The sequence below is a fragment of the Neofelis nebulosa genome, chromosome 13, assembly GCF_028018385.1.
Source record: "Neofelis nebulosa isolate mNeoNeb1 chromosome 13, mNeoNeb1.pri, whole genome shotgun sequence".
Classification (NCBI taxonomy): domain Eukaryota; kingdom Metazoa; phylum Chordata; class Mammalia; order Carnivora; family Felidae; genus Neofelis; species Neofelis nebulosa.
In genome coordinates this window covers 80,724,070-80,745,524 of record NC_080794.1, presented here as the reverse complement: position 1 = coordinate 80,745,524, position 21,455 = coordinate 80,724,070, and the positions used below count along the sequence as shown (strand labels likewise).

The 21,455-nt window shown below is 39.7% G+C and overlaps 1 protein-coding gene across 2 annotated transcripts in view; it reads right to left on the bottom strand.

Annotated features, from left to right (window-relative positions):
* Window positions 1-21,455, bottom strand: part of INPP5F (inositol polyphosphate-5-phosphatase F) — a 90,553-nt gene that overhangs the window by 49,864 nt on the left and 19,234 nt on the right. For both annotated transcript variants that reach the window (XM_058697947.1, XM_058697948.1), the window contains exons 2-3: window positions 19,087-19,167; window positions 376-512 (exon numbers count right to left, since the gene is read on the bottom strand). In XM_058697947.1, the coding sequence (XP_058553930.1) occupies window positions 376-512; window positions 19,087-19,167 (218 nt within the window). The remainder of the gene's footprint in view (window positions 1-375; window positions 513-19,086; window positions 19,168-21,455) is intronic.

Here is a 21,455-nt window from a genome sequence, read left to right as displayed (position 1 = left end):
ATAGAACAAGTTAAATCTCATCACCTTCTTGACTAACTCCACTCTCTCCCAAATCAGGAGTTTTTAAACCGTACTGTGCAGAGTTCTGGGTTCCCTGGAAGCAGAAAATGGCTTTCCAGTAGAGGCCAGGTGGGCAGGGTCCCAAGGATCCCCTCCCCTGTATCACCACCTCTGCCTTTATGCATTTTATACATTGGATTTCACAGATTTTGAAAGTTTCCACTACTGGAGTGAAGTTTGAAAACCACAGGATTAAGTTACTTTTAAAAATATTATCCAGTCCTAAAATTACGATTTTGAACTATTAAACCAAATCCTATTTGTTATTATATTTACATCAAGCTTCCATAAAATTTCCTGAGACTCCCACCTTACCTCTAACTCAAGATCCTGAGGCTCCATTTCAGAAAGCGACAGCACGGCAATTTTGGTAACTTTACAGACCTCATGGTCTCCTGGAAGTTTGCCCACCAACGCTTTCTGCCGAATTAAAATAAGCCACCATGGAAGATCTGAAAGAGAAAAAGTCACACTAACGTCTGGTATCTGTAAAATGCTACTATCCTAGCAAGCTGAAGACGAATAATCTAACAACACAACATACATTAAATATAACCCTTCAAAGTAAAGCACACGACAAAGATATAAAAATGGCCCTGAATATGGGAAAAGATGTTCCGCCTCACTCATAATTAGAGAGATGTAAATTAAAATGTAGTGATGCCACGTTTACCTATCGGATTGGGGAAAATAAAAGGTATGACAGCACATTCACTGGCAAGGCTGGGGGACACAGGCACCATCATACAGTGCTGGTGGGAATACAAACAGGCAAAACTTTTCTGGAGGGAAATTTAGTGATACCTAACAATAAAACATATGCACCTACCTTAAACCTAGCAATCCCACTCTTGTGAGTTCACCCAAAGATATGCAGCCAGCCCAAAAGTAGGTAAACTCAAGTCTATTCATTGCAGCGGTTTGTAATTGCAAAATACTAGAAACAATTTAGCTGTCCAGACATAGGACAGTGGTTGAATAAACTGGGACACATCCTCTCAGTGGAATACTATGAAGCTGTAGAAAAGACATTAGGCATGTTCTAGGACCTGACAAGAAACGATTCCTGGATATATTACATGGATAAACTGGAGATACTTATAGAACAAGGATATAATGAAGTCACAGATGATTTATTATCAAATCAACGTACAAAAGAGTATCTAGAGTGTGCCACCTTTTATGGAAGATATGAGAAAAAACACACACACTGCTGAGTTACAAAAATAAAAGAGAAATTAGAAATTAATGAGACTGGTTACCTACAGAGAGTAGTAGGCAGAAATATGATGCCAAAGGGGGGAAATGGGGGAAATGGGGGAGATGAAAGGGATCAGGGGAAATGACAGTTCTCTGAGTATACCCTTTTGTATAGTTCTGACTCTTAGGACTACGGTGATATTTCACATCTCCTCAAAAATAAGGAAATAGTTGCTTTCAACCAGAATGGGGAGTGGGGGCAAGACTAAAAACTAAATGCAAACAGCAACTTAACTCTAATACAAATGGAAAATGTAACCACATGGTTAGAAAAAACTCACCTAAATGACTCTGGAAAACATTATTTTCTAAGGATAAAGACAAAAAGAACTACATAGAATACTGTACTCTGGTTAGTGAATTTGTTGGAAGGGCGTGAGTTAGCGATTCCAAAACCACTTTATGCGCACACTAGGACCAAGCAAATAATATACTGAGATGAACAGGTGGGGTGAGAGGGGAGGGAGATGGTAAAACAAACTAAAGAAATCTTTAAGTACAAGAAAGAAGGAAAGAAAACACCCAAGGGCCCAACAATGATCTTTCCAATCCAAATTTTTTATTTCTCACAAGATTTTTATTTATTTTTTTTAAAGATTTTTAATTAAATGAGAAATGGTCTAGAAAAGACGGCATGCAAATGCTATTTTTCAGTTTATGAGGTTACAGACACCCTTAAAAAAAGTACTCCCTAATTAGCACCAAAAATAAAAATAATCAAAATAGTGTTTCAGTAATTTCTTGTGGAAAAGCAACACGATAGATATATATTCACCATATAAAAAATGTTCTTAAAAGAGATATATAGTATTTTGGGGCGCCTGGGTGGCTCAGTCGGTTAAGCGTCCGACTTCAGCTCAGGTCACGATCTCGCGGTCCGTGAGTTCGAGCCCCGCGTCGGGCTCTGGGCTGTTGGCTCAGAGCCTGGAGCCTGCTTCCGATTCTGTGTCTCCCTCTCTCTCTCTGACCCTCCCCCGTTCATGCTCTGTCTCTCTCAGTCTCAAAAATAAATAAAACGTTAAAAAAAATTAAAAAAAAAAAAAAGAGAGAGAGATATAGTATTTCAATTTCCCCCAAATATCAATCAACTCACATTCTTGGGACTGTGCTTTGAAAATGTGCTTAAGGCATCTCATAGATGCAAGAGTTTGGAAGAGTTTCATAATTCTTTATAAAGTAGGATGGAAATTTACTCCAAAGTTTCAAGGCTTTTACAGGCCATTTCATTATTCATTATCATTAAACATTAAGCAGGGACCTACCACGGGCTACGGGGTATTTTAGGCATGGATCAAAGTTATCAACCACCTATCATATAATAAACCTAACACATAATAAATAAAGCACATAACACTTGTTCTTCAGAAAGGTAGGAGTTAGCAACAAACAATATACTGTTGAATGTCAATACAGTATTTTGTTGAATAAAACAAAATCCTTACTATAGGATTCCTAACCTCACAGGAATAATTTCTGTTAGCGTACTGGCAGTTGACCAGGCAGCCAACACTAGGAAGTCCTTTCCCTAGCTTATGCCTTCTAGCTGGAGTTGACTTTGGATACATTTCATATTAACACTGCAAATTATGGTTTTAATAAATAACAGCAATGAAAAACACAATATGCATAATCAAATGTAATAAATATCTTTCCAATAAACCACCTTATGGCATAGTGCCAACATATAAAAATATTAACCTTCGAACAGAGGTTTTGCTCCATGCATAAACTCACTTGGGAAACCAAAACGCATCATTTTTTTCTTTCATAAAAATACTGATCCTGCCAATACTGAAATACAACTTCCAAACCCAAACACATTTTAAAATAAAATATGCATACTTTTAGAGTTTAGTTAGCTAGTTCTACAGAAAAAAAAATATGAAAAAAGGTGTTCTTTAAAAATATATATATTATGGACTGAAGTTCAATATGTTTGGGGAGTTATAATGAAGATTAAATCTGAAAAAGTATAATGTAAGCGATCAAACAACAGAGAAAATCTGTAGTGGGCTGGACTTTGAGGTCAGAACTCAGACTTGAATTTTAGCTCACCACTTATTTATCGGGTACCTAGCAGCACAATACTTAGCTGACTTCCTGGTTTTCTTATTTGTACAGTGGGATAAAACTGCCTGCTACAGAGAATAGCTACAAGGATTAAATAATCTTTATAATTCATGTTACTGTTACTAAGAGCTAACGTTTACCAGATAGCAAAACATACTATAAAGCAGGTAAATAAAACGATGGGGTAGTGGTATAGGAATGGCCAAATGAACACTGGAAGAGAACAGAGCAGACAGACACAGACCCGTAGGATATGAACACCTGGTACATGATGATAAAGCGGGGGAGAGCGTGTAGGTCATTAAACGGTGCTGAAACACATACTGAAGCATTGGTGGGTAAACAGGGCATCTGGAATCGGCTTTGAAATAATTTAGCAGCTGGAAGTGTGCGAACCATGGATTTAAAAAAGGCTTTTTTATAGCTAACTTCCAACCAATCTACAAACTGCATCAAAAAAAAACATGAGGGGTGCCTGAGTGGCTCAGTAGATTAGGTGTCAGACTCTTGATTTCCAGTCAGGTCATGATCTCACGGTTCTTGAGATCAAGCCCTGCATCGGGTTCCACGCTGAGCCCACTTGGGATTCTCTCTCTCCCTCTCTTTACCCCTCCCCTGCTCATGCTGTCTCTCTCTCAAAAGAAATAAATAAGCCTAAAAAAACTAATTAAAAGAAAACATGGAAAGTAAAATTAATAGGGGAATAGATTTCTACTAGTTATAATCTAAGGAAATTGGGATGATGAAAATATTTTGGAATTAGTGGTGATGATTGTACAACTCTGAGAATGTATTAAAAACCACTGAATTGTACATTTTCAAAGGGGTGAATTTTACGGCATGTGGATTACATCTCAATTTTTTTTTTTTTTACTTTCTTATTTAAAAAAACTTTTTTAATATTTTGAGAGGGAGAGGGAGAGAGAGTGAGCAGGGGAGGGACAGAGACAGAGAGGGAGAGAGAAAATCCCAAGGAGGTTCCATGCTGTCAGCACAGAGCCCAGTGCAGGGCTCAAAATCATGAGACATGAGATGATCACCTGAGACAAAATCAAGAGTAGGATGCTTAACTGACTGAGCCACCCAGGCAGCTCCTCAATTTCTTTTTAAAGTTCCTTCTAAAAAAGAGAAAAGAACTTGTTAGGAGTCTTACCTAGCAAAGCAGAGAATAAAAAACCAAAAAGTGTATTTTCTGCCCAAGACAAAGGTAAAACTAGGACAGCCCATTAATTCTTGAATTACATCAACATCACTCCAAACAGCTACCAGTTTTCACTAGTGTTGAAAAAAAAAAAAAAACAATTAAAATTATCACAATGGAAAGAAAATGAAAATTTTGAATTGGACACAGAGCTATCTCCAGACAAAATCACCGACTCTAGAAAACAAAACAAACAAAAACCTCATGGAAAATAATAAACTCCATTTCTATAATTATTTTGCTTTAGGTGACACCGCACATAACAACCCTGTGAGCCTGAAAGTCTGGCAAGAATGAACATGTTAGGAACAGGGTTAAATGATCCAAAAATATGTTTTACAGTTTAAGAAAAATGTAGAAGCATCCAGTCACTAGTGTTTGGCAGTCCCAGTATGCATCAGGCAAAATTCTATAATTAAATTTTTAAAAGCACCAATGATATTAATTTATATCATCATCCACCAGGAAAAAAAAGCGTGGCTCAATGAAAGCTGCCACATTGAGATGTGGATGTGCAGTGCAACCAAGTCAAAGGTAACTTCGGCGTAAAGATACTCTTTCACCTTTTTTTAACATATTACAATGGGAGAAATAGTCAGTTTTGTAACCCTGGCTCCTCCAGGAAGAGACAGACAAGGAACTCTGACTTCCCCAGCAAGATAAGAAAATGGATTAGGAAATAATTATCTTGAAAAGGATGACCAGTAGGGCAAGCTAAAACAATAGTACTGGAAAAGATTCAGTTGTTTGCTCTATACAATAATTGACTCACTTAAAAGGGTAAAAACAATTGTGGAATAAAGATTTTCATCAAAAAATTTTTTTTATCCAATTTCAGAAAATGTTTTTACAGACACTCATGACCTCACCTCTGGGAAGTATTCCATCTACATGTTTCTCGACATGGTATCCATCCTACCAACATAATGATAAGCATGTGATCCAACGATGAGTGGCCAGCAATCCTTTTTTGTTAATGTTAATTTTATGAAGAATATATAAACACATTCATTTGCTTAAAAATGTAAATGTTGGGGCGCCTGGGTGGCTCGGTCAGTTAAGTGTCCGACTTAGGCTCAGGTCATGATCTCACAGTTCCTGAGTTCAAGCACAAAGCCCGGAGCCTGCTTTGGATTCTGTGTCTCCTTCTCTCTCTGCCCCTCCCCTGCTCTCTCTCTCTCTCTCTCTCTCCTTCAAAACATTAAAAAAAATGTAAATGTTAACAGATAAAACTAAACTTCCTTTTGATCATTATTCCCCCTTCCACAGATATTCTTTATATCAAATCCAAACCCCACTTCAGGAGAACAATTAGTTACTATGCTTGGCACTAGTCCTTTAACTGATTTTTTATTTAAAAAAAAAAAAAAATTTTTTTTTGAATGTTTATTTTTGAGACAGACAGAGCATGAGCGGGGGGAGGGGCAGAGAGAGAGAGGGAGACACAGAATCCGAAGCAGGCTCCAGGCTCTGAGCTGTCAGCACAGAGCTCGACGCAGGGCTTGAACTCATGATCATGACCTGAGCCAAAGTCAGATGCTCAACCGACTGAGCCACCCAGGCACCCCTGGCATTAGTCCTTTTAATCTTACTTGAAAGCTTAAAGATGACATATAAAAAGAGACTATTTTTTTAATGTTTATTTTGAGAGAGCGCATGTGTGAGCACACACCTGCATGCAAGGGGGAAGGGGGAGAGAGAGAATCCCAAGCAAGCTCCACGCTGCCAGTGCAGAGCCTAGTGAGGGGCTCGATCCCACAAACCACGAGATCATGACCTAGCCAAAATTAAGAGTCAGACACTCAACCAACTGAGCCACCCAGGAGCCCCTTAATTTTAGTTTTCATATGAAACATTCAAATGTATATTGATTTACCTAGAATTTTTCTTTGAGAATGAGCTACTGATGGGTATTCAGTGTTGCTATTTATTCTTTTTCTTTCTTTTTTTTTTTTAATTTTTAATGTTTATTTTTGAGAGAGCGAGAGAGACAGAGTGCAAGAAGGAGAGGGGCAGAGAGAGAGGGGGGGGGACACAGAATCCAGAGCAGGCTCCAGGCTCCGAGCTGTCAGCAGAGAGCCCAACGTGGGGCTCGAACTCATGAACATGAGATCATGACCTGAGCTGAACTCGGACGCTTAACCAACTGAGCCACCCAGACGCCCCTTATTCTTTTTCTTTATAGCGCAGCACAGCTTTATCTAAGTATTTCCAGAGTATTCAGTTCAGCTTTCCTAGAAACCATTAGTCTTCCTTTTGCACTTAGAGTTGATGGGCTTAATATTTAATCACATAATTACAATAACGAGTTTAACAGATATAAACAGGTTTGGGAACAAGCACTATCCATGATCCACCAGGAGAGAGCAAGCTTCCTGCACAGTCCCCTACCAGCCAGCAGCTTTCAGCCTTCAGAGCATCCAGCATACCCACCAACAGGCTTTACAGAGAGGCAGTGGCGGGAGTTGGTTCATCTGGTAAATGGCTTAAGTGAGATTCAATTAAAAGAACTCCTGAAAGAAATGCACATGCAGTATATTCATATGTGCCAGACAATTGAAGTGAATGAAATATTTGTGTGAAAAAGATTTTGCTTTTCCTATTTTCTTTTCTTCTGGCTCACCTTTTCCAAAGACTGGTTCTAATTTGAACTGGTTCAGTAGGGTAGGAATTTTTAAGACTTTATTTGCTTATTTATTTATTTACTTACTTACTTAGCATACAACCATAGTTGTTTTTTCGTAGCATACAACCATAGTTTGTTTTGGAGGTTCTGTTTTCACTGCTCTTTTGGACACTTTCTACTTTCTCTGTATCTCTCTCCAACCATTCGTTATGACCAAAGGCAAAAATAAAAAGAGAAGTCTGCTGTTGACTCTCACACATTTACCTCCTTTAGCTTGCTCGCAAAGAGTAGACTATATTCCTGAGGACAAAGCAACCCTGCACCTCTCCTGGGTCCACTTCTCAGAGGAGAAGGTGGGAAATGCAAAGCAATGAGCACAAGCTGTCTTAACACAGTCTTGTGTAAATGGAGGGTCCAGCACAGCAGAGTCCGTGACTACACCCACATGCAAATAAAAACTAACCCAAAGACAGATGGGTATGATATACTCCTAAGTTATTTGTCATAGAATATTCGAATACAAATATTTAAGTTCTTGAAGGGCTTCTACAGATGGTATCTCAGGGAGGGGTCTGCGTTCCCACAACATATATTGAAAGATGGAGACACACTGGTAAAGAAGGAAAACGAGAATTAGGAAAGGAGATTAGAGTTGGCTCACCTTTTCTTTCTTCTGTATCAAACTGATATCAAGAATACTTACATGATTCTCTGTCATTTCAAATTGACAGTCTGAACCAACTTAAGTTAAATGACTCACTGCTCTTTATAGCTTTTGAAGTTATGTTTAGGTGCATACCAATTTAAAATTGTTATACCTTTCTGGTGACTTAAATCTTTTGTTATTATCGAAATGTATATCATTCTATGCTTCTTGCCTTAAAGTTTGCTTTGATATTAGGGGCACCTGGGTGGTTCAGTCGGTTAAGCGTCCGACTTTGGCTCAGGTCATGATCTCACAGTTTGTGGGTTCGAGCCCCGCGTCGGGCTCTGTGCTGACAGCTCAGAGCCTGGAGCCTGCTTCGAATTCTGTGTCTCCCTCTCTCTCTGCCCCTCCCCTGCTCACACTCTGTCTCTCTCTCAAAAATAAACATTAAAAAAAGTTTTTAAAGTGTGCTTTGATATTAGTATACTGCACATCAGTTTTCAGGAGGTTGGCATTTGCATGATTTTTTCTACCCTTTTACTTTCAACCATTCTGTATACACATACCTAAGGTACTTGCCTTGAGAGCAGCTTGTAGATGGATTTGACTGTTCTTCCAGTATGAAAGCTTTGGGCTTTAATGGAGTTTAAATCCATTCATATGTAATTATTGATATATTTAGAAATCAGTCTACCATCTTATTTTTTGTCCTCTCTGTTCTATGGACTTTTCTTGCCTTTGGGGGGATTTTTAAAATTATTGCTGTTCTATTTCCCCCTTTATTCACATTTTACAATCTTTTATTATTTTGTTAGTGATTATATTGTAGGAGATGAAAACATGAACCTGACCTACAAAAGCCTTTTTTCTTTTCTTTTCTTTTCTTTTTTTTTTACACTAGTTTTACTAGTTCCTGGACAGGGGAAAGGACCAATTCCTTTCAATTCCTTATCATTTCTACTGTTGTGTATTTTAATTCTATCTTATTTTAAACTCCATATAAAGTCAAATTCCTTTAAATTTGCCAACATATTTACATCTCCCGTAGACAGAGATAGAAGGGATAGAGATCCCTTCCCACATCTCCATGCTCCATCTAGAGTCATTTACCTTTTGCCTGAAGAACTCTAGTATTTCTTGTTAGCAGATCCTGCTGGTGACAAATTCTCTCAGTTTCCGTTTGTCTCAAATGTCTTTATTTTCCTTAACTTCTGAAGGTACAAAATTCTAGACAGGCACTTGGAAGACATCCTTCTGTCGTCTTTTGGCTTCCATTGTTTCTATGAAGGCTCACTGCATGCCTTTAAATTTAATGTGTATTTTTCCTTTGTCTGCTTTCAGGGTGTTTTGTCTTCAGTTTTCATCAGTTTCATTTTGAGGTGCCAAAGTGTGGTTTTCTTTATACTTTTCCCCTTGTGGTTCAAAGTACTTCTTAAAGCTGTGACTTGTATTCATAATTGGTTTTGGAAAATTTTTGGCTATTATCTCTTCAAATACTGCTAGTCTGTTGCTGTCAGAAACAGAATCTGACTAGTTTCTCTTGATCTCATTTTTTTGAATGCATGAAGTCTCTTCAAATGAGCCATCATATATTAACACACTATACATTATAAGAGAATCTAATAATTGGGATATCTTAATGGCTTATCTCAGGATAAATTATGCTCCAATTTGAAGGATCCTGTTTTTGGTTTTTGGTTTTGTTTTTTTTAAATACAAATCTTTGGTAGGAATTCAAATTCAGTCGGATGTATGCATAAAACCTACTTCATCGATACCCACTGCATAAGCTATTAATTGGCCAGTTAGTACTTTTATATGAATGTGAGCAAGACTCTATAAAGTAGGTTTTATGCAAATTTATAAATGAATTTAAAATTTTAAAGATATGAATCCATAGTATATTTAATATGTTTTATATTTAAAGCCATTTCTATTTTTTTTAAACTACATTAACAGAAATGCTCCCCCTCCCCCTTAATAGAAACAGATCACTATACATCCCTGAATACATTTTAGGGAGCACTGTACATCGAGTAAGTGGAATTGCAAGTAACACTACCACTATACCAGCACTGTTACTTTCAGTCAGGTACCTAGCAGCTAAGAGTACATGACATTGGCCTTCTAATTCTCTTACCAACTCAAAAGCCAATTATTAATTTGTTTATCTTCCATACATAGTAGTTCCTCAATGTTTCCTGACTGGCTGCTCTGTTGACTAGTAAAGGTCCCTCAAGTCTGGGTTTATAGAAAATTGACAATGACTCACAAAGAGAGCATCTAGGGCAAGAGGCACTTTTAATAGGCACCATTTCAAAAATACCAAATGGTGGAATCAGAAACATATTCAGGTCAGCTTATGATGCTTAGGATGAATTTAGGTCCCTGATAATGACCTGCCATAAAATGAAATAATCTCTGACACTGTATAAAAATATAAAATCTTTTGTGTCTGTAATAGTTTTAGAAAACTAGAAAAGTCAAACTTATAAAGTGTCATTGGGCAAAATGAATTTATATATAAAAGTACATTTTCAACATAACTATAGCTTACCTTCCTTAAAATGCAAAGACGTATTCTATGTTTATTAAAAACTTTAATGTATTACATATTTTCCTAACTATTAGGTATAACAAGTACATGAAGTGTAACTGGGATTTCTACTCATGATGCAGGTTTACCAACAGGAAGATAAATTACCGGTTGAGAGGGGGCACAAGCATGCCTCAAGGCTGGAGGCAACTGGCCCCTCCAAGAGGGGACCCCAAGCCCACAGGCTATAACAAACTTATGACCAACTCAATTCAATCAGTAACTTTCATTTTCTGCTCTGGATGGCTGATACTGGCCCACATCTACGTAAATGACAACTTACTGTATTTATCAAGAATCTCTTTTCTTAAACAATTAGGCCTGACAATAATTTGATTATCATCGCTTCAGAATGTTCAATAAGATAAAAAGTTCAAAAAGAATTAAAGGGTGAAATAAATATAGAAAGAACCTTTATAGGTGGTCCATACACACAGTCACTCTTAACGTAACAATCCTTTCCTTCTGCCATAGCTAAAAATTTTAATATCACTGCCATATGAATCACTGAGAGAGACTGGAGTTTAAGAACAAATGGCTGGGCACCTGACTGGCTCAGTCGGTTAAATGTCAGACTTCAGCTCAGGTCACGATCTAGTGGTTGGTGAGTTCAAGCCCCATGTCGGGCTCTGTACTGACAGCTCAGGGCCTGGAGCCAGCTTCAGATTCTGTGACTCTCTCTCTGCCCCTTCCCTATTCATGCCCTCTTAAAAAATAAACAAATGTTAAAAAAAAAAAAAAGAACAAATGGCTTATAACTAGAAAATGGAATGGAAGGGGAACCTGGGTGGCTCAGTCATTAAACATCTGACCCTTGATTTCAGCTCAGGTCACGACTCATGGGATTAAGCCCCCTATCAGGCTCTGTGTGGACAGTGTGGAGCCACTTGGGATTGTCTCTCTCCCTCTCTGCCCCTACTTCACTCTCTCTCTTGCTCTGTCAAAAGAAATAAATAAACTTAAAAAAAGAAAGAAAATGGAATGGTAGTGGAATAGCGTAAGAGGCAAGCTGGCCCATCTCCAAAGATTCTCCCTGCCCGAAGATATGAAAATCTGATTAGAAATGAGCTCGGAAACAAGAAGCTTGCTTATCTGACAACCACTGGGAAAGCTCAAAACTGTGGGTCACATTTGTGTGTCCAATTTGTCCTGCCAGGGTGGTGGAACCATCTGCACCAAGGAGACTGGAGCTCAGATCAGGGACAAGGGAAGGGATGGAAAATTCTGAAGTGTAAAGTGATGGAAGAGACTGAAGGGAGCAAAGAGAGGAAGTAAGGGCCATTCAGCACCCACGTACCTGGGGAGAGAGTAAAAGGCAGAGGAGAAAAGCAGAAAAGAGTGAGAAGATGCCAGAGAAAGGAACCTCCTGCCACGTAGCTGCCTGCTTCCCAGACCCAAAACCATTCACAGAATAGGTCCCTTAAACTACAATTAAAGAATCTTTTAAGGGTTAACCAGGAACCTAGTCACCACTGAAAATTTTACCCCCAAGATAATAATTCTGAGACCCTCATGAATAACAACGTGAATATAAGATGACTACGTTTGAATTACATTTTAAGTCATTCCTACTTTGGTAGAAATATTAGGTCACAAATAATACTTCCTTAGAATGCTTCCTTCAAAGCAACTTGAAAAAGTACATGAAAAAAAAAAATCATCAAAACTTACCTCAAAAGAGGTATTTATTTTTTTAATTAAGATAAAATCAGGGGGCACCTGGGTGGCTCAGTCGGTTAAGAATCTGACTTCGGCTCAGGTCGCGATCTTGAGGTTTGTGAGTTCAGGGCCCACATCAGGCTCTGTGCTGACAGCTCAGAGCCTGGAGCCTGCTGCGGATTTTGCGTCTCCTCCTCTCTGCCCCTCCTCCACTCATGCTCAGTCCCCTTCCCTCCCTCCCTCCCTCTCAAAAATAAACATTAAAAATTTTTAAAAAGATAAAATAAGGGGCACCTGGGTGGCTCGGTCGGTTAAGCATCCGACTTTGGCTCAGGTCATGATCTCACGGTCCGTGAGTTCGAGCCCCGCGTCGGGCTCTGTGCTGACAGCTCAGAGCCTGGAGCCTGTTTCAGATTCTGTGTCTCCCTCTCTCTCTGCCCCTCCCCTGTTCATGCTCTCTCTCTGTCTCAAAAATAAATAAACGTTAAGAAAAAAAAATTAAAAAAAAAAAGATAAAATAAGAATAACAGTGTACATCACAAGTTACCTTCCAAAATGGCTTCACTGAGATAGAATTTACATACCATAAAATTCCCCCATTGTAAGTATACAACTCAATGATTTTAATAAATGTATGGAGTTGTAAAACCATTATCCCAATCTTCACACGTTTTTAAAAATGTGAGTTGTCAGTAGACAATAAAACAATCTACTTTTCTCACAATGCAAATGGATGCCGACAATCACATGGGTATTTAAACATAAGAAGCAATATCTAAAAGGTGTGCCCCAAGAACCAGGCCTCCAGTGGAGGCGGAGAGCACCACAAGGCTCTGCCAGACTTCTCTTTCTTCCTTCCAGGGCCCTTGACAGCTGGGGTTTTCCAATGGCTTTTCAGGAAAATACTGAGGCAAGGCTAGTGACACTCCACTCATTCATCTTTAAAGTAGGTTGAAGATTTCATGTCATCAGTGTCCTAGCCAAGTCTCTGCGGCAGACTAAAATCACACTTTTTAAACCACACGCATAATACATTTTACCATTTTAATGATGGAGACATCTTCCCCACGTCAACAGTGGAGAAGGAGCAGATGGCCAGCACAATCTGAATGAACGAGAGCTACCGCGGTGAACCGTGTCTCTGGCTGTTCAATACTACGAGTAGTAATTCGCTTAATTACTAAACCAAGAGCCTCTATTGCCACTTCAATCAAAATTCCTTACAGTTTTCACGCTATTCCTGAAAATCTCATGGAATATATATTTTTCTTTCTATATTCAGACACTTCTTACCCTAACTGAGCTTATCTTATCTTCAAAATAGACTTTTTTTTTTCCAAAATAGATTTTGATTTAAAGAGCTTTTGTGATCCATTTAAAGCCTCCAGCCTCATGCAACCTCTTCATGGAGATCTCCACGAAGGTACGACTCTCTCCCCGGCATCGCACAGAAAACAGGAAACATCAATCATGTGGAAAGATCAATCATGCATCTTTTTTGCACAGCTGCTGACTCTGCCAAGAGCCATCTATCTCTCTTCTCGGTCTCTGCCCTTACCCTAGCCTTTTCCAGATTACCTCGCTCATTTCTCAGGCCTTGCTTCGGACATCGAGTCCCCAGGGCTGCCTTCCATCCGGGACCCGCACCCACCAGTCAGGCCCCTCTGCCACGCGCTTCACCACATCCCACACTCTTCTCCAGAAGCTGAAGTCTAATGAGCACACAGTGTGACTGGGTAATTAATGTCTAGCTCCTGGATCCAATCCTAGACTCCTAGAGGCTTCGAGTTCTGTTCACCCTGTGATCTGCAGCACTGAGTGCAGACCATGACACGCAGTGGGCGCCCCATAATTATTCGTTACAGTAGTATTTGCTGTATATTTATGAGTAGCCCGGCTATAGGCCAGCACGGGAGGACACAGCAATGAGCACAAGAGAAACAGCTCCTGTCTTCCTGGAGCTTATCCTAGGAGATGGGGTGAGAGAGGGCCATGAGAAAAAAGGAACACAGAAAATTAATGTGTAATTATAAGTGTGATAAGAGTATCATTCTTACGTCCCCCTAGACCCTACAATGGATAAAAAAAAAAGTGTTGATATTTCATGGTGCTTTTCTCACCTATTTACCATGTTACATGTCCCTATTTCCTGCTCCTCAAATTGGTAAACCCCACTGATCAAACCAAAGTCAGACACATTCAAGTTGTCAGAGATAGCCTACATTACACCCTCGCTTGAACGTGGACCTGCTCGCAAACGTGTGGGAAAGAGGCCTTCCTCATATTGTGACCCTATTTCAGAGACAGGGTCTTAAAGAGGTAATTACGTTAAAATGAGGTCATTAAGGTGGGTCCCAATCCAGTGTGATTGGTGCCCTTGTAAGAGGAAATTTGGACACAGATACACACAGAGAAAGGCCAGTGTGAAGACAATGTGAAGACACAGGGAGAAGACAGCCATCTACAAGCCAAGGACAAAGACCTCAGAAGAAACCACTCGCCAACACCTCGACCTCGGGACTTCTGGCCTCCAGAATCGGGAGAAAATACATTTCTGTTCTTTAAGCCCCCCAGTCTATGGGACTTTGCTATGGCAGCCCTCACAAACTAATACTGTTCCTAAGTCACACCTGCTGACATTCCACAGAGCTCAGAGTTCAGTGACAGTCAGGAACAGTGGCATGGCTCACCCACGCCGCTGTTAAGACTGTCAATGACATCTGTTCAAATAAACTTATGTTCCCATCACACTAGACAAGAACAAAAATTCGTGCATTGAAATGCAGAGAATAAGTAGGAGGGAAACAGGAGTGAAAAAGAGTTTAAGTACAGACATGTTATCCCCCCCGGCCCCATCCTCTACCCCCAGAAGGGAAGATGCTCCCAGGGGAACATGCATCTCAAATCATTACATTAGATCCGGTACATCCAGCGAACGAACCTCCAACCGGCCAAGCTGATGGTGTGGCCAGAGCAAGAGCTTTAGCGGGCCTCAAGGAGGCCTGGGGATGAGGCATCACAGGGCAGAGAATGCAGGGAGGGAAGAAGGCAGGGAGGGAAGAAGGCAGGGAGGGAAGAAGGCAGGGAGGGAAGAAGGGTGGGGAACTGGGGGGGGGTGAGGGGGGAGTGACACACCGGGGTGCGGCTGCAGTTAGCTCTTGTGGGTGGTGGGTGAGGGAAGGAAGAGCAGCAGGGGGCCCAGAAAAGATGTTCCTTTGCTTCCTCCCCACTCCCCCTCTTAAGAGCCAAACCTCAAAAGGGATGTGACGAGAGGGAGGGAAAAAAAGTAGAGATTACTTTCCCTGCCTTTCTTACATTTTCTTTCTCCACCTCCCCCTTTTCCAAAATCCTGGAGAACAGGTATCCCCAGTGCTTACCAACCACTTGTTCTGAGTCCAAAGGCAAGCGGTGCAAGGAGGGAAAGAGCATATAAACAGAGGCTGACCACAGGAGATGCCCATGTTCACCACCTCCAAAATGCCCACACTTTCACTGCATCACGAACTCATCGACCAACAACGTCTATCTGTTCATTGCTTGTATGAGACAACTTTGCATCGTCTGCCCAGTCCAAGGCCTCCTACTCTGATCAAAGAAGTAAACCTCTGGAGTGTAGTTGAACTTTGAGAACCAGGGGAGGCCCATGGCCCAGACAGCACCAATAGGAATCTCTTTCTAGGGGTCTGAACTAGACTCCCTACTCAATCCCTGATGGCTATAGGCAATCTCCGGGGGTTGTAGGGAACAGGAGCTGTTGTTGGGCTTGAGGGCTGAGGGTATCATTTATGAGCAGAAATTTTGTCCTACATACACAGAAACAGAAAGCCAAAAGAGAAAAATAAAGGAGATACATAGGAAAGCGGTGCTCAGAGACCACCTGCCCCAAAATGTAATCTCAGATCCTGTAAAACATCCACTTCTTGGTTTTGGTCCCTGGAGTTTCTAATAAAACTTCGTTTTCTGTATGCTGATAGGTTTATTTTTGCAACCAAAAGAGGCTTAATAAAATAGTGATAATTTATTAAGTACCTCCAGGTATATTAGCTCATTTAGACTCACAATACTGGGGGGGGGGGAGTAGAAAGGAGGGCAGTTATTTTTAATCTTGTTTTACAGCTTACAAAGCAGAGGTTCATGGGCATGGTGGCCACAGTGAATCAGCCTCCTGGGATACAAGCTTTGTAAAGTCTCCTCCAATGTTGGCTCTGGACTTGGCTATGGGACTTACTTTGGCCAATGGGATATTAGCAAGCTCGATAAACCTTCTCATACTGACACTTGTCTTCTTGGCACTCAGCCACCACCTTGGAAAAATGTCCAGGTATCCGAGAGAGAGAGGACCTAAGGGAGGCCTTGTGTGTAAGAGAGGATTTACACGGGCAGAGACGCCCCTGGAATGAAAACAGATACCGCAGGCAAAATCCTGGGTGGACATGGTCACATGAATGACACCAGATGACAGAAGAGAAAGGGCAGAAGAGCTGCTTGGTCAATCCATAGTATCATGTGATATTTTATGTTGTTGTTTTAAGGCATTAAATCCCAGGGTCTTAGCAATAGGTAAACAAAACAGATGTTAAGTAACCCCCTCTATTTCTCAAAGCTAAGAAATAAAGCTTGGATCCAGATCTCCTGATTTCAGCGATTTATTCACTGCTGTAGGATGTGACTGAAACTGAAGAAAAATAACTCAAAAGTTTCATAAGCTTCATTTAAACAATAGAAAATGAGTTTTAGCTCAGAACACTCAGCTATGAAATTATCCTGTCAGCATATAAATGAATTAAAAATATATTTATGTAAATGTGGACAGGTAGGAGAATGTTACTAAAATACTTAGCATGGTTATACAATGTCTAAATGCTTTTCTCCTTGTACCACAGAATTATAAAACTACCAAAGACAGAATATCCAACAATGCTTTTTTTTTTAATGTTTATTTATTTTTGAGAGAGAGAGAGAGAGAGAGAGGGAATGGGGGAGGGGCAGAAAGAGAGGGAGATACAGAATCCAAAACAGGCTCCAGGCTCTGACCTGTCAGCACAGAGCTTGATGCGGGGCTCAAACTCACGAACCATGAGATCATGACCTGGGCCGAAGTTGGACACTTAACTGACTGAGCCACCCAGGTGCCCCGTGGTACTATTTCTAACAGCAAAAATAACCCCCTAAACAATTACCCAATGACAGGAAAAAAGACAAACTTATGATATATTCATACAATAGTGAAAATAAAAAACTAAAGCTTCATATATCAACATGGATAAATCTCAAAAACATCAAATTAAGTCGGGGAAAAAAAGAAGTAGAAAAAACCACAAACAGCTTAATAGTAAAGTCCCCAAATACAAACCTTAGCAACTTACTACTTAGGGATACATATGTAATAAAAGCAGTAATGAAAATCAAGGGAATAATAAACACAAAATTAAAAATAGTAGGTGCTCTATGAGCACCTGGGTGGCTCAGTAGGTTAAGCGTCCAACTCTTAACCTCAGCTCAGGGCTTGATCTCAGCTCCACGCTGGGTGTAGAGCCCACTTAAAGATAAAATAATAGGTGCTCTTGAAGGGAAGGAAGCAGGATACACTTGGAGAAAGGCACAGTGAGAGATCCAAAGACCTTGGTCATGTTTCATTTCTTAATTTGGGTGGCAGATATATGTATGTTTTACAACCTATACTGTACGTCTATAATAAATAGCTTTTTGTATCTGTGATACATTTCATAATAAAAAAATTCATTTAAGACTTTATTTTATTGTTTTAAGTGACCTCTACACCCAACGTGGGGCTCAAACTCATGACTCCAAGTCACATCCTCTACCAACTGAGCCAGCCAGGTGTCCCGATAAAAACAAATTTTAAAAAACAACCAAAGAATCTAACAAAGGAAAATTAGATGGTCTCCAGTAATAGGCACTTTACAACACAGAGAAAGCAACCTAGCTCCCAAATACATAACAATTTTATTTTATTTTTTAAAGATTCTATTTTTAAGTAATCTCTACATCCAATGTAGGGCTTGAACCCACAACCCTGAGATCAAGAGTCACACACTCTACCCACTGAGCCAACCAGGTGCCCCACAACAATTTTATTTTAGAAGAGTAAAAAAGGGCATACTACAGAGGTAGCTAGGCTCCCAATTACATAGTAATTATGGTAAAGCTGCCTATAGTTTTTAACTCATTAAAACTGATGCCAAAGGAAAAACAGATATTTAAATATAGTACTTAAAATATTTCAGTTAGTCCTTTTCAGGACTTTTTGGAACCTGCCTATAAAACATCTCTTTTCTCATCAACAAAATTCCCTCTGAACCCCAGATACAAGTGTCTGTCTTTGAAGCAAGGGCCTGGTGAATAACCTAGACCTTTCATCAGTTTGCCCTGGAAAGGGCCACACTGCATGCTAAGAGAACCATGCCCTTCCTTAGCCAGAGTTGACTGCATCCGGGATGGACAGCTGACCAAAGTAGGCCAGTCATGGCCTGCCACGTGCCTATCCGTGCAGTCTTAGTCCTACCACCCTCTCCCTTGAAATCAGTGCAGTTTGTGTAGTTTTGTCAGAGCACCTACCACAATTACCAGACAATTTCATATTTAGTTCAGTGATTACTGACCGATAGCTGTCTTCCCAAACTGTAAGCTCCACAACAAGGGTGAAAACAGGTCAGTTTTTTCTCACTATTGCGTTCTACCAACTAGCATAATTCCTGACACATGGTAGGTATTCAATTTTTTTTTTCTTTAAGAGGAAGAAAGGGTTGTAAAATTATCCCTCCTCCTCCCTCAAGCTTTATTTTTATTTCATGAAACTTACATGGAACTTTATCTACTTTGGGCAGACCTAAAATTAAGGCAAAGGAATCAAAGCCATAACAGAATCCACATTCATCCTCAAAGAAGAAAATATCATAGGATGCCACGTTAAATTTGACAAATTTAAGGACTTGATAGAAACATACCTGAATGAAGCTGAATTTTCCCAATAACACCTTCTACCAATCCCAAACAAATGGGATTCCAGGCAAGAAGTAGATCAGTAGCTAAAATAAAATAAGAAGCAATCATGAGAAAATATTCATCAGAAAACATAGTAAAACAATAGCAGCCTATTCTAAATGATCAACATCCCCAAAGGGCAGTTATGAACATCCAGAACTGTAAAGCAATTTGTGAAAAAGCATTAAATCCGAAGTCTGAGTAAGGTTTCTGACATCAGGACGTGATGGGGAGAGAAATGACAAGCTGAAATTCTACTCTGATGGGAGGCAGTACTTTGGCGCCCTGCAGTGGAGGAAAGAGGCTGGTACACTGCAAGAGGGCAAGTTAGAGGAGTTCTCTAACCATCCTGTGGCCCATAGCTAGTCCCAGATTCAAAGACAAGGCCTGAGAAACAGCCACAGAGATGTCGACTTGCTGGATCACACTCTGGAAAATAGGTTTTCCCAACGAAGCTTACACCAAGCAAAGAAATCCAGAAAGCCAGTGCTCTTTTATGTGACTTCTCTGGCAAAGGCAGTAAGAGCCACTGCCATTTCCTGAGCGTCTACCATGTGCCAGGCATCCCAATCAGGGGTCCTTAGAACAGAACAGAATGCTTTGGTGACTTTTCTCAATTCTCCCAAGAATGGCACATAACTGATATTATTCTCCACGACCAGACAAGAAGCTAATTCATTACACACAGTGGATGCGTGAGAACGTCAGGGCTTAATTCTCTTGTGAGAGAAACCCAGGTTGCAAAAGTCTGTTAAATACACGGAGATAAATGTAGCTCTAATGGTAACTCAATAGCTGGAAAAAATTACCAAGAATGAAAACAATATTTGCCTTAGCAGGAAATTTAAATTACATTTTAATTATTACCATTTAAATTTTATTTTAGTGAAATTTATAATCAATCTATAACTCACAGGGTAATTACAGACTCAACAGTTCATAGTCTCCAAATTCATTTGAGTTTTGACTACTGTATCTTAAATGTCTTTGTTGTTAATGATCTACTCAGTGGGAGGCATATGAAGTTGACTCCTCTTTGGGCAGAAATACAATTCAAACCAGACCTGCATGACTCATGGTCTGTGCTCTTAACCATCCTGCTACAGAACCTATACATGGAACTAACCAATAAGAAGATATTTACATTTTAAGTAATATGCATTCTTACTATAAAAGTAATACTGTACAAAATTGGGAAAAAGTATTTTATCACTCCCATTCCACCAGCCAGATAACTTATTTTGCTATGTTTAGGGTCACAGTTTGTGTGCATACCAAATCACAAGACTGAAAATATAGCAGTATATGCAAATTGTTTTTCTTATAACATGAGTATTGTCTCAAGTCTTTAAAACACTCTTCAGGGCACCTGGGTGGCTCAGTGGGTTAAGTGTCTGACTCTTGATTTCAGCTCAGGTCATGATCTCACAGTTTGTGAGATCGAGCCCCATGTTGGGCACTATGCTGACAGTGCAGAGCCTGCTTGGGATTCTGTCTCTCCCTCTCTCTCTCTGCCCCTCCCCCACTTGGTGCTTTCTCTCTCTCTCACTCTCAAAATAGATAAGAAAAAAAAAAAAACTCTTTAAAACTATAACGTCACAGCTACGTAATTTTCCACCACAGGAAGCACTTCCTCACTCTTGGGCATTTAAGTGATTTCTAGTTTGTCCCTATTATTAAAATATACTGTAATAAATGATGAACATTATGCAAATATTGTATTGCCTCCCTAATTAACAGCTTTAGAGCAGATTCCTAGGAATGAAATTCGTAGGTGAAAACAAAAAAAATTTAAATATTCAATTCAAATATTCAAATATTACCAAATTGCTTTCTACAAAGGTTATATACCAACTTAAGATTTCTGCCAGAAACATATAAAAATGCTTGTTTTAAAACACGCTTGTGGCCATTCAGAATTTCTTTTTTAAATTGTTCTCATTTGCTGGCATCCATTGCCTAAGTGATGTTTATTTTCTTTTCACTGCTGATAAAATTAAACTTCTAATTATAAAACTGGCTTATGTTTCTTCTATGATTTTGCTATTCATATTTTCTAACACTTTTTTTTATATTCCTTATTGATTTGAGTCCCTTTTATATTAAAGACATCAACTCTGACATATTTACAAATGTTTTCAGTTCTTTTTTTTTTTAATTTTTTTTTTTAACGTTTTATTTATTTTTGAGACAGAGAGAGACAGAGCATGAACGGGGGAGGGGCAGAGAGAGAGGGAGACACAGAATCGGAAGCAGGCTCCAGGCTCTGAGCCGTCAGCCCAGAGCCCGACGCGGGGCTCGAACTCACGGACCACGAGATCGTGACCTGAGC